Source organism: Protomyctophum bolini (genome assembly GCF_963924005.1).
Source record: "Protomyctophum bolini genome assembly, chromosome: 17".
In the NCBI taxonomy this organism is placed as follows: domain Eukaryota; kingdom Metazoa; phylum Chordata; class Actinopteri; order Myctophiformes; family Myctophidae; genus Protomyctophum; species Protomyctophum bolini.
In genome coordinates this window covers 23,508,120-23,519,751 of record NC_137878.1, presented here as the reverse complement: position 1 = coordinate 23,519,751, position 11,632 = coordinate 23,508,120, and the positions used below count along the sequence as shown (strand labels likewise).

At 43.7% G+C, this 11,632-nt stretch overlaps 1 protein-coding gene across 5 annotated transcripts in view; it reads left to right on the top strand.

The window, feature by feature from the left end:
• The first annotated feature begins 209 nt into the window (after positions 1-209).
• tmem268 (transmembrane protein 268) overlaps positions 210-11,632 on the top strand; it is a 13,296-nt gene continuing 1,873 nt past the window's right edge. Inside the window, exons 1-10 of one of the 5 annotated variants that reach the window (XM_080788078.1) lie at positions 210-328; positions 1,880-1,934; positions 2,643-2,764; positions 3,295-3,389; positions 3,531-3,638; positions 4,359-4,511; positions 5,804-5,914; positions 6,285-6,374; positions 7,847-8,068; positions 8,317-11,632. The exon at positions 8,317-11,632 is cut by the window's right edge and continues 1,873 nt beyond it. In XM_080788078.1, the coding sequence (XP_080644204.1) occupies positions 2,650-2,764; positions 3,295-3,389; positions 3,531-3,638; positions 4,359-4,511; positions 5,804-5,914; positions 6,285-6,374; positions 7,847-8,068; positions 8,317-8,484 (1,062 nt within the window). In that variant the 5' untranslated portion in view covers positions 210-328; positions 1,880-1,934; positions 2,643-2,649 and the 3' untranslated portion in view covers positions 8,485-11,632. Of the gene's footprint in view, positions 329-838; positions 1,096-1,879; positions 1,940-2,642; positions 2,765-3,294; positions 3,390-3,530; positions 3,639-4,358; positions 4,512-5,803; positions 5,915-6,284; positions 6,375-7,843; positions 8,069-8,316 lie in introns of those variants that run through there. The other 4 variants (XM_080788075.1, XM_080788077.1, XM_080788076.1 and 1 more) reach the window with 4 other exon arrangements.

The window sequence follows — 11,632 nt, the reverse complement described above, 5'->3', positions numbered from 1 at the left end:
TAGGCTCTCTGTGTGTGTGTGTGTGTGTGTGTGTGTGTGTGTGTGTGTGTGTGTGTGTGTGTGTGTGTGTGTGTGTGTGTGTGTGTGTGCGTGTGTGGGAGAGACAGAGAGAGAGAGAGAGAGAGAGAGAGAGAGAGATGGAGAGATAAGGGGGAGAGACTAGAGGGGGAAGTGAGAGAGGGGAAACTCTTGAGTTAATGTGACAGTTCCACAATTTCACAGTTTAACACCACATCATGAATTCTAGCAGAACAACAGGGCTCTTTGGCAGAATATCTCCTTGTACACAGACACAGACTACCACAGCGCCATGAAAGCAACAGACTAGGTAAGGAAACTGAGGTCACTTGGCTGTTTTTGTGTGTGTGTGTGTGTGTGTGTGTGTGTGTGTGTGTGTGTGTGTGTGTGTGCGTGCGTGCGTGCGACGTGCGTGCGTGCGTGCGTGCGTGTGTGTGTGTGTGTGTGTGTTGTGGCGGCCTACATTATTTTTATACTCTTTTTTAATGTTTTTACTCACAGCACATAATATCAAGACCAATAAGCTAAGTAGGCCTACTGATTATGTTTGTGAATGTATGGACTATGCTGGTGCTTTTTTTAGAAACGCCCCAAAACATAAAACTTGTTTATACAGCTGTGCATAAGAATAATGACTAGTATAGGTGCATTAATGCACTTATTCATTGTTCTATCTGGGTACAACACATTCCAACAGTCATGTGGTGTAGTCGAGCTGAGTCACACGCTAATAAGGGAGAGAATGAGAGAGAGAGAGAGAGAGAGAGAGAGAGAGAGAGAGAGAGAGAGAGCGCAACAGAGTATGTGAAAAGGGTGGAGAAGGATGGAAAAGACTTTAGAATACGTTTGGTTTGAAACATTTCAGAGAGTCTGATGAGAATGACTCATCAATGAGTACTTTGCGCCTGGACGTTAGATGCTTGGACGTTAGATGTGAGACGAGTTCCTTTTGTAGGGAAAAAAAGAAGTTCAACACAACCAGGAAGGAGATAATAATGAAGAGAGTGGAGCCTTTACAGTTTAAAGTCTGAAAGTGAATTGAGTGTTAGTTGGACCTTCATCTGAAGATCAAGACAAGTAGGATTTTGTTTTGTTTTCAAACATAATTCTTCACATCTCCATTTTGTCATACCATCTTTAGATACTCATTCCACATCGATTATGACACAAACATGGATGAAATCTGTCTATACCTTACTGCTGTGCTGTCATAGTGTACTTGACTTTGTCTAGTCTCAAACCCCAGTGTTGAGACTTCTGCAGTCTGATGCATTGTATCACCATGGACTCATTGGACTGTTTCCTCTTTCTGACAGTGAACCACTGAGACAAGCTTAACCACTTTCAGCCACCGGAGAAACGCTAGCAGAAAATATCAGATCTACAACATCTATTTTCAGCAAAGATATTTAGTGTAGAGCGATCACAGAAAAGCCACTATTAAAGAGCAGTCTAACGGGTATATGTGGTTAAGATGTGGCTGCAGACACGTAGTGTGTGCGCCGTGCAAACAGCTCTCCTAGCTCCCTCCTCCATTTGAACAGATGCAATGCAAACTGGCACTGACGAAGCCTCTTTGAGACTACAAGGGGAGGAAGTGAAAATGAGAGTGCACAGGGAGAGTGAGAAAGAGAGAGAGGGAGAGGCAGATAGAGAGAGAGTAAAGAGAGAGAGAGAGTACAAAGAAAGTTGACATCCTCAGACAGAATTTTCACACTCCTGTAATAAAACACACCATAGGCGGGTGGGGGGATGGAGGGAGGGAAGGAGAGAACTACCGGTAAGTGGAAACCTTGAAGTTTTCTTTCACTTAACTTTTAATTGGATTTTCTCTGTTTGTTTTGTTTTGTATATTCGTCAGAGTGTTGGATCGGTAAAAGCAGCAGTGTTTTATGCTGAGTTGAAGACACCCCCTGGTGAGGTTTGTTATAATCGACCTTCTTACAATAATGCTTATCTTACATTAACCAATTTCATTCTGGTGTCCCCTATAGAGGGTGCAGTATATGTGCATGCCAGAGTGTAGAGTAGGAGAGTAGCGACACACTTTGATCTCGCTGCAAAGCGGGTGCCTATGGGCTATAGTTCCAAACATTGCTCCTATGGCTGGAACTATCCCATTGAGATAGAATGAGCACTTCCGCATTCCATTGTTACAATGGGAGTCAACGCTAGCGTCGCATGCATAAAGTCAGTGGAAAATCTAGTAGCGATGAGTTTTTATGATTGGTTAGCCGATTTGCTCGTCTACATATGACGTAAATTCATATTGTCAATGGCAATTAATGTTTGTGTTGCCACAAATTTACGTCATATTTGAGGCACATATGACAACATTTCTCCTTTCATTGTCAATGGCAAATATGAGACATGTGGGGACAAAAGCTGTATATAGGAGGGGCTAGCGTCCCTCAAAAATCACACCCGTGTGAAGTGAGGGGCACTCTTATCATACGTTATCTCATTCTGGCCAATCACAATTTGCGTCCTCACCTTCATTCAATTCAATGCCAAATACACAATAAAATTGTTCATCGCAGTCATTTGTATGTCAACGAAGTAAACTTTCATGATGGTGATGGTGACAGCCCTAGTGATGTCATACTTTGTTTGTCCACCATCAGGACCTGAATGATGGATGAGGAGACCAGAAGCTGTCAGCTGACGGAGGTGGATGAGAGAGCACCTCAGTCCAGGCAATCTGGACCACAGACGCAAAACACCAACACACCCAGATGGTCCAATGGTAAGAGTCTGAAGCCTGATTTATGCTAGTCTCCAGCGGACACTGAAAATACTACTGCCAAAAACTATTTAGCAATGAAATAGTAGTTCATGATTATACCTCAATATTAATTACTACCTTTTTACTTTTTAGTAGAGAACAATCCTACAGTACCTGTAACTGTGTGGCAGCAATGTGTTAACTCACTATGTGGTTGACACATTATCCTACAGGTACCCTATACCTGTTTGTGGCCTTGATTTGTAAATGCATATTCCCAAAGGCCTACACTGTATTTATCAAACCTCTCAAGGGGAGAAAGAATGAGAGAGAGATGGAGAGAGATTACAAACAAAGTTTAACAAACACAATCTATGAATGAAATTACTATGAAAACAGATGCTGTCAGCTGACTAGAGTGCTCAAGATCCCATAATGATATGTTATTCCATGTTTAAAGATGTATTGACTGATGATAATAATGCTTGATGGCCTGAACTGAAGCCTGTACCAACTCTCTCTCTCTGTCTCTCTCTCTCTCTCTCTCTCAGGTCAATGTGTGTTAGCTGTACCCTGCAATTCCATGCTAAACCCAACCTTTGATCTTTCAATCTGCCGGGCCAAGCTAGAGAGAGATGGCTTTCAGGTCAACAAACAACTCTCTTCTTAATCTCGCGCACACGCACGCACACACACACACACACACACACACACACACACACACACACACACACACACACACAGCCGAATAATGACAGTGTCATACTCTTTGTCTTCTGTCATGTAGATTCCGGTGCAGGACTTTGAGGCTTCTCTGGGATTAGCGCTGGACGTCCCCTCGGTCAGAAGATACATGACTTTCAATTCCGCCCTGTTCCATTTCATGTTGGCTCCAGTGAGTATACGTTTGCTCTGCATTCACACCACATTGTGATTTGCGCAGCTTCCGAAAATAATGTGACGGCGGGTTGTGAGCTGGATTGTCTATTTTCGGCGAGTGACACCGCTATACGACGAGGAATAAATCAGGCTTCCGCTTCACTATGAATAGCAGTGAGGTTGCCTGTGTATTTACACTTTTACAGTGTATTGACAGTGTATGGATTTCTAGTACCCTACATTGGCAATGCAGTTACAGCGATGCATTTACAGAATATTAACTGTGTATTATGTACAGTATACCCCCCCCCCCCCCAAAAAAAACAATCTTATTTGAACAGTTCAAATTGAACTGGTGACCCCCCAGAGTTACATTTGGTTAATCTCGGTTCCACAGATAAATATTTAGAAAATAGCCGATCAAGCTCACACGCCTCACTTCACGAGCCGTTGTGAGCTTGTAATCTGGTTGTTTTCACAATGTTTACCCTTTCTTATATTATTTGACTATTGGCCAATGGCCTTCTAATTCCTGTCCTAAATTTTCTAAAAGCTGTTACAAAAAGGGGTTCCTGGATTGAAAGGTGGTTCCTGGTCTGAATGGGTTAAATTGTCACTTCACTTTCATTTGGGGACCCAGAGGTTGGGAACCACTGATTTAGAGTGCATTGACAGTATTAATTGCAGTGTATATTGCCAGTATCATTTGACAGTGTATTGTCTCTTATCTCTCCAGGTATTGTATGTGGTGCTGTGGTGTGCTGCGTTCTCCACCTTCCATCTCTACCTGACTATCACAGACTACTGGGTCCTGTGTCTGTCTGTCAGCCTTATCTCCATCTTCCTCACCACCGCCATCATCTTCATCCTCCACCACAGCAACAAAGAGGTAATTATTACCAAACCCCAACATGTCACCATGTATGATGAAACTAAATATAAATATAATACACACATGGCACACACATTTTTCCATAGTAAAAACAAATCACACTTGTGTGAAGTGAGGGGCGCTCTAATCATCATGCATCACATTCCGTGCTCAGCCAATCAAATCATCACATCATTCCGGCCAATCACTTTTGGTGTCTTCGCTTTTCTGCCCTCAGGGTATACAACTACACTGTCGTGCCAAGAAAGCGCCTAGTCCAGGTGTCTCTTCTGTGTTTTAAAACAGCTGGTGGATGGAAATGACGCTAGTGCGCGGCTTCAATTTGTAGCGTCGCCAAAAACGGAAACACTTTGCAGACGCTACAAGTTCAACCGCACGTAAGCGTCATTTCCATCCACCAGCTGCCTGGACTAGGCGCTTTCTTGCTGCCTGTTGACGTGTATATGTGTCCACGGCCCACGCTGTCTCTTTTTATCCTCAATAATTATGTACTTTGCTCAGCCATTCAAATCATCGCTATGGGGTGATCAGCCAATCAAATCGTCAAATCACTGTAGAGCTAATGGACGTTTAAATTTAAAATAAATTTCTCGATTTCTCAAATGAATCCTCAAAAGCAAGCATTGGAAAATAGCGGCCACCAATGTCAAGTATAGAACGAGCACACCATTCATATAGGGCGGTAATAGGGCGACCGAATATAATCTATTGAGTTCAATGGAGAAGTGGCGCCGTGTTCTAATTGGGTTCGGGTTCCTCAAACTAGTATACCGTGAGTCCTGAGCCGTGGCTCAGCGGTCCAGGCACCTTGGCCAGTAGTCCGAGTCTGGCAGTGTGTCGCGGGCTCGACTCACTTCACTGCATGTCACTCCCCCATCTCTCTCCCCCATTTCCTGTCAGGCTACTGTCTGTCCCTCTATACAAAATATAAAATAAAGGTGAAAGCAGAAAAAAAAAAACATAAAAAAAAAAAAAAAAACTAGTATACCGTGAGTGATAGTCAATGAGCTAAACATGCCAAATGGACCCCATATAAACAGAACAATGAACACTGAGGGCTCCATCTTGCGCCACCCTTTTCCCTTATCCCTAAACGTATTTGTAAAAAATGGCAAATAAGTTCAGGGATAAGGGTTAAGGGGTGGCGCAAGAGTCAAGACATAGCCCTGAGGGTTTGACTGCGTATGATGACTATATAATTAATTATGTTGGACAATTTGCAGGACCGAATTGGTTTCCAACATTGTTGTGATAATGAGCATGGTCCTTGTGTGTTTCCTTCCCATTAGATCAATGTGAACGTGGATGTGCGTCTGATACAAGTCAACGAAAGGATGAGTAAGCACAAACTGTTAGTGGGCGTGGCCGACTGGGTCCAGAACTGCGCTGGAGCTCTACAGGTACGTGTTGTACCACACACATTTAACTCAGAGAGGGTACCAAATAAACCCTCCTCGAGTTACAAATGTGATGTGTCATTACTTATTACTTATGCCAGAGAATTTGCACTGCAGGACATATTAACATAATATATTCCAACATTATTGTGATAAGGGGCATCATATTCAGTTAGTGTCAGGCCGCTGATGATGTCAGCAGACACTCTGTCACTCTCCTCATCTTTCACTTTCTTTCTTTCTTTACATACTCTGACACGATTTATAGTTAGCGATTTGTTTCAAGTTCACTTTCTTTCTAACGTCCTTTTCTCAATACCTCTGCATCTCCGTCCACATGCCTCCCTCCTGTCCTCTCGTCCTCCTGTCTCAGCTGATGTGCGTGTACTGGGACATGTCCTGCTGTTTGAGGACACTGACAGAAACTCTAGAGGAGAGCAGCTCCGTGGCAAACAACACCCAGGTGAGTGGAGAATAGAGGGTATGCGCATGATTAAAGTGAATGGCAAATCGAGTGGCAAAGCAACATGCAAAGTGAGTTTAACATTGTTTAATGCAATCAGATATGACCTTTCTGTGTGGATGTATGGGCTGTCAAGGCCAGAAAGTAGTTTTTTGCCACTCAGTTGGCCTTCCTGCATAACTTCCTGGTTTGATGCTGGTTTGATGATGATGTCACGCGCATACCCTCTATACAGCTGTCACTTCCTCTATTCTACGTCGGTTCTATTGATTTTCACAGCGAGGCTCTGGGGACCCTCAGGGTCCTTGGGAGGACCGGTTTTATTTCACTATTACTTTCACCACATAGATTTAGAAGGTCTCCAATGAGAGATTTTCTTTTGGGGACCTAGACTTGATTTAATTGGGGCTCCGCGGCCTAATGTATAATTTCAGTTTGACTGTTCTTGTGCATCCTGACAGTAGGCCAAAGTAAATCCATGCATTGTTTTTTAAATACTTTTGTCATAGTCTATACTACATCAGTATTAAAAAAAAAAGAAGCTATGTCTATGACATAGAGTAGACTCACCACATGAAGTCCAAGATCTAAACGAAGCCACATCATTATTAAACCCGGTCTTATTGTTCTTTGTGCATACGTTTGTCTTCCACTGGAAAAACTTCAGCAAGGCAGCATACAGCAGTTCACTATACACACAACTTAAGCATGATGAAAGGCAAAACAACATCAGCACTCTAAGGGGGATGGGTACCACTAAAGACTATAGTACTAAGAAAACATATGACAATACACCAAGTAACATTGAATATTCTACAGTATATGGGCTAGTGATTGCTGCATTTCATACTACAATAGGTAAACCATGTGCACTGCACATTACACAAGATCCTCTGTACAGCTTCAAGGCAAGGTAGCTGTAACATTCATCACAATAACCAGTAAAAGGCAACAAATGAGTGCATATGAAAACAATCATGAACAGTGAACTAACTCACCTCGCCGCATAATGACCAAGGTGGGGCCCCGGGCTCTCCCTCAGAAACAGGCAGAGGAGGAGAAGGGGGTGACTGACTGTCTGTCTGTCTGACCGACTGACTGAGAACGAAAAGGGAAAGGGAACACCGTTCAATCTCTGACCAAAGTGCTGTGACACCCCCGTGACACCCCCGTGAGTGAGTCTCAGACTGGTCCGGGGCTCTGGACAGAGGGCGCTCATGTCATGTCTTGCCTCGGTACCCAGGCTTTTCGTTCGCATTCGGCTCAAAAATGAATGTGTAGTTGTTGCAGCAACAAGCACTGAAGGGACATAGAGCAGGCCACTGGTGACGAGAAATTATCATATATTATAATGTTCTGATAGCGTAAGTCAGCATAATACAAATGAGGATAATTAACCCAGGTTGAGAGAACAGCAGCCTTGTCCTAACCCTAACCCAAAGCATTAAAATGTACTGTTTCTTTACCAGAAGAAACTGAAGGAGAGGATGTCTCATCTCACCCTGGTGACAAAGGTCAAGCCAGTTGACCCTGTGGTCAGATGGTCAGGGGAGGTGGGGGGTTCAGAAGAGGAGAGGCCTCTACTGACAGACAACAGGGAGGAGACAGAGAACAGTAGCTCTTCTAACCAACAGGAGGACTCTAAGATCACAACCAACTACAGCCTCATTCCCGAAACCACGTCACCCGCTCAGGTAGAAACCCTGTACACCATTCACCCCACATAATATAGTTAGTGATGCGATTGATCTGAAAATATATATTTGACTGTTTAGATGTATTTATTGATATTTATTAATCTGCTTTAATCTGTATTTCTTGTAGAAAGACAGATCTTAACTTGATGGAAGAACTCTTTCATTCCTTTACTGTCATGTGAGGATACTTTGCTAAAACGTGTGTAGATTCTCATATTTTGCTTGTTCTCTGACTCCTCTTGCAGGTCAAAGCTCACCAGCTCCTGATGACTTACAGTTCAACCTACGTGAGGCTGTTGATGTCTGAGAGGTTATCAGACCCAAGCCCTCAGCGTCTTCGACCTCGCAAGAATCACTGCAGTGTTGCGTCTCTCTGCCTCTGCCAGTACATCAACACCAAGATCCTCCAATAGACACGTCTTCTAGTACTGCGAAGGGAACACTGGACTGACAGCGAGGAAACATCCAAAATGGGGACTGACTTTGTACCACTTGAACCCTTTTGTTTCCGTATTCTGGGGAGCGGACATTCTGTGAAAATAGCTACACTCAGTCACTAAATCGATATTTAGTGTAGAGAGAAAACAGGAGGTGTCCTGGTATACAGACTCCGGTCAGCTAAGCCATTAGGCTTCCATTGCCTGGATTGTTAAAAAACTGGAATCCAGCTTTGGTTTGAACCATGTCCTCCTGGTAAGTTTCCAGTTTTGGTTTGGACTGCGTCCTGGAATTTAATCCCCGAAACAAATTCAGCTACAGGCTTTGCAAATGTTACTTTAGAACAATACATTATATGCACCTTCATGCATTTGACAATCATTATAGTCACTTTAAATTATTTGTACAAACAGTGAATAGAATATAGATTATTGTTTTGTCTATGTCCGTACTCTATCTTTGTGTCCAATTCTGCCATATTGTAGTTTTGTAGCTGAGTATTATTATTATTATTGTGATGTTGGCCGACCGGCCAAGGCTCCAAAAAGACAGAAGAGTCCAAGAATGCCCTTTTAGGGTTTTTTATTCACCTTTCCAGTCCCGTGCAGATTATGGTACAGTGCGGCCTCGGCAAAGACAATGACGAAAAACAAGATTTGGCCAAAATAACAGATGTACAAACATAAATACACTTGAAGACAACACTACTGAACAACACCTAAAACAAGGAGAAGCTGTAACAGGCCATACCCTTACTTTCCAAAGGGCCCTGGCAGCTCTCACTTAGGCTGTTACCTGTGTGTCAACCAAGGTCTCACTAACACACATCAGCTGCGGTCTCCGCTTTATAGGAGAGAGACATACCAAACTGTATCCCAGCAAATTGGCAATTAAATTAACTCACCATAAGCATACAAAGGCCAATTAGTTAACACACCATTACTGAAGGTTTTAACCTGAACTTAAACATGAAATTCCGGACGTCCATTCATACACAAACTATAGTTTGGTTTTAAATAAGATTGCTCTCGAATCAAACACCCCTCCTCCTCTGCAGCACTTGGCACCTTCCCAGTCAACAGGAATGCCACTGCAGAGGGAGAGGTGACTCACAATCAATTCAACTTCACATCAATAGATACATTTAAAACAATTAGTATCCTTCAGCAATGCATTTCAGTTACAGTATCAATAAATAGAACATACACTTTACAACTTGAACCACCACTTCCAAGCCGGCTAATTGATGATAATTAATTGGAAGCAGGTGTAGTAAAGTTTATGCCATGTCCCCAATCATTGTCTGTGTATAGGGCACGGGCTGCCCCGTGACAATTATTATTATGTTTAGAGCCTCTATTTAGAGAGGGGGGGTACAGTATGTTTCCTGAAGCTGAAAGAGGGTAAAAAATAGTTTTTTTATCTTTAGATTTGATATCTTTGAGCAGTATGGGTTGGCGCCCCAGACTGTGTCTTCCGTGAGGAGGCCCAACAGCCCACGGTATGGCCTTTAGGAGGGCCATTCAATCCGTAAGCGGAGCCTGCGGCACCACCGTTCCCCTGCTGGTGGAACCTGCAGAACCATTGCAGTGCAAAAATCTGCCTCTCCTGAATGTCTGGTGCTGGGAGTCTGGTACAATGCACAGGTCCTGACTCCTGGCTGCACCTGGTGAGAGCAGGAGTGGATGAGACATAGGAGGGGCCGGGCCAGGAGTCAACCCACAGAGCCTAGTTCTTCCACGCGCCAGACCTCCCAGTCCCGGCAGAGTAGTTTGGGAGAGGCACATTGTGTGGCCCTGGTCTTTCCCTAATGGGACTGATCGTGGGTAGCTACTGGGACGTAACTAAGTCGGGACTTGATCACCCCGGCTGGGTCACCTGAGTGAGGGGTATGATGTTGTGAGACGACCTGAAACCCTGATGACCTAGTTGGGATACGTCACTGAGGATACGTCCCAGGTGCATCCATGCAATGTTTTTTTGTTCCGAGCTGAACCAGTTACTGAGAAATGATTACAAAATGACTACAAAATTAGTTTCCAGTGGATATTTCACAGTAAAATGTGAATCCAAAACTACCCCTTTAACATGATTCACTTTAACATGAATCACAGATTTGTGTGTGTGTGTGTGTGTGTGTGTGTGTGTGCGTGCGACCCCCATGCATGCGACCCGTGCGTGCGTGACGTTTGGCCGCTGACCATGCCCATCTCCCAGCATTCTCTGTATCGACAACAGATGATTATTAATCAGATGTGATGTGACTGCAGCTGAGCAGATGACGGGTGCAGTAGACTTAGTTTAGACAGTACTTGGTTTAGACTAGTCATTGGTTAGACCAGTCATTAGTCCTACAACTACAACCTATCTCAAACCCTCACCCTAACCCTAACCTCCCACGGGGCAGCGCACCTAAACCTAACATTAACCCATGTCTAACCAATGACTAGTCTAAACTAAGTATGCACCCCCAGATGACAGCTCAGTAAGAAATCTAACTCTGCAATATGACACACACACACAGACGGCCAACACAGTGAGAACAACTCACTCAACTCAGTGAGACAGTGGGCAGTGTGATGGTTGCACAGAGATTCGTACAGCGTCTGTCCAAGTTAAATTATGTCTTAGACACAGACTCTCCTCGGGAGGCTAAATGACCATCTGTGAGCACACACGCACGCACACACACACACACACACACACGCAAGCTGGCTTGGCTGTCACCTTTCCTTAACCCCCCTCCCACTGCTCTGTGTGTGTTCAACAGCGCAGTGGCAATCATGTGAATTAACACCTGTGACACAGAATAGTAGAGAAATGAATGACAGACGAGATACGCATGAAGACATGGAGTCCAATTTAGACTATTAGCGTTCTAGTGTGCTGATAGCGAGCTGTATTTTATATCCTGGTGTTGCACGGAAGTAGTTGATCTATATCTACAATTGTTTGACAAAAAAATAAAGAAGCTTGCTACAAGTATAGATGACACGTTGAAAGTTGTTAAACTAATTTCATAACTGTACTTCCATCAGAATGATGACGATGTACAGTGGACTGCTAGGGCACCTGAATGAAAACTACAGTACATTTTCTGAAAGGAAGAGCGTCCGAGAAAGG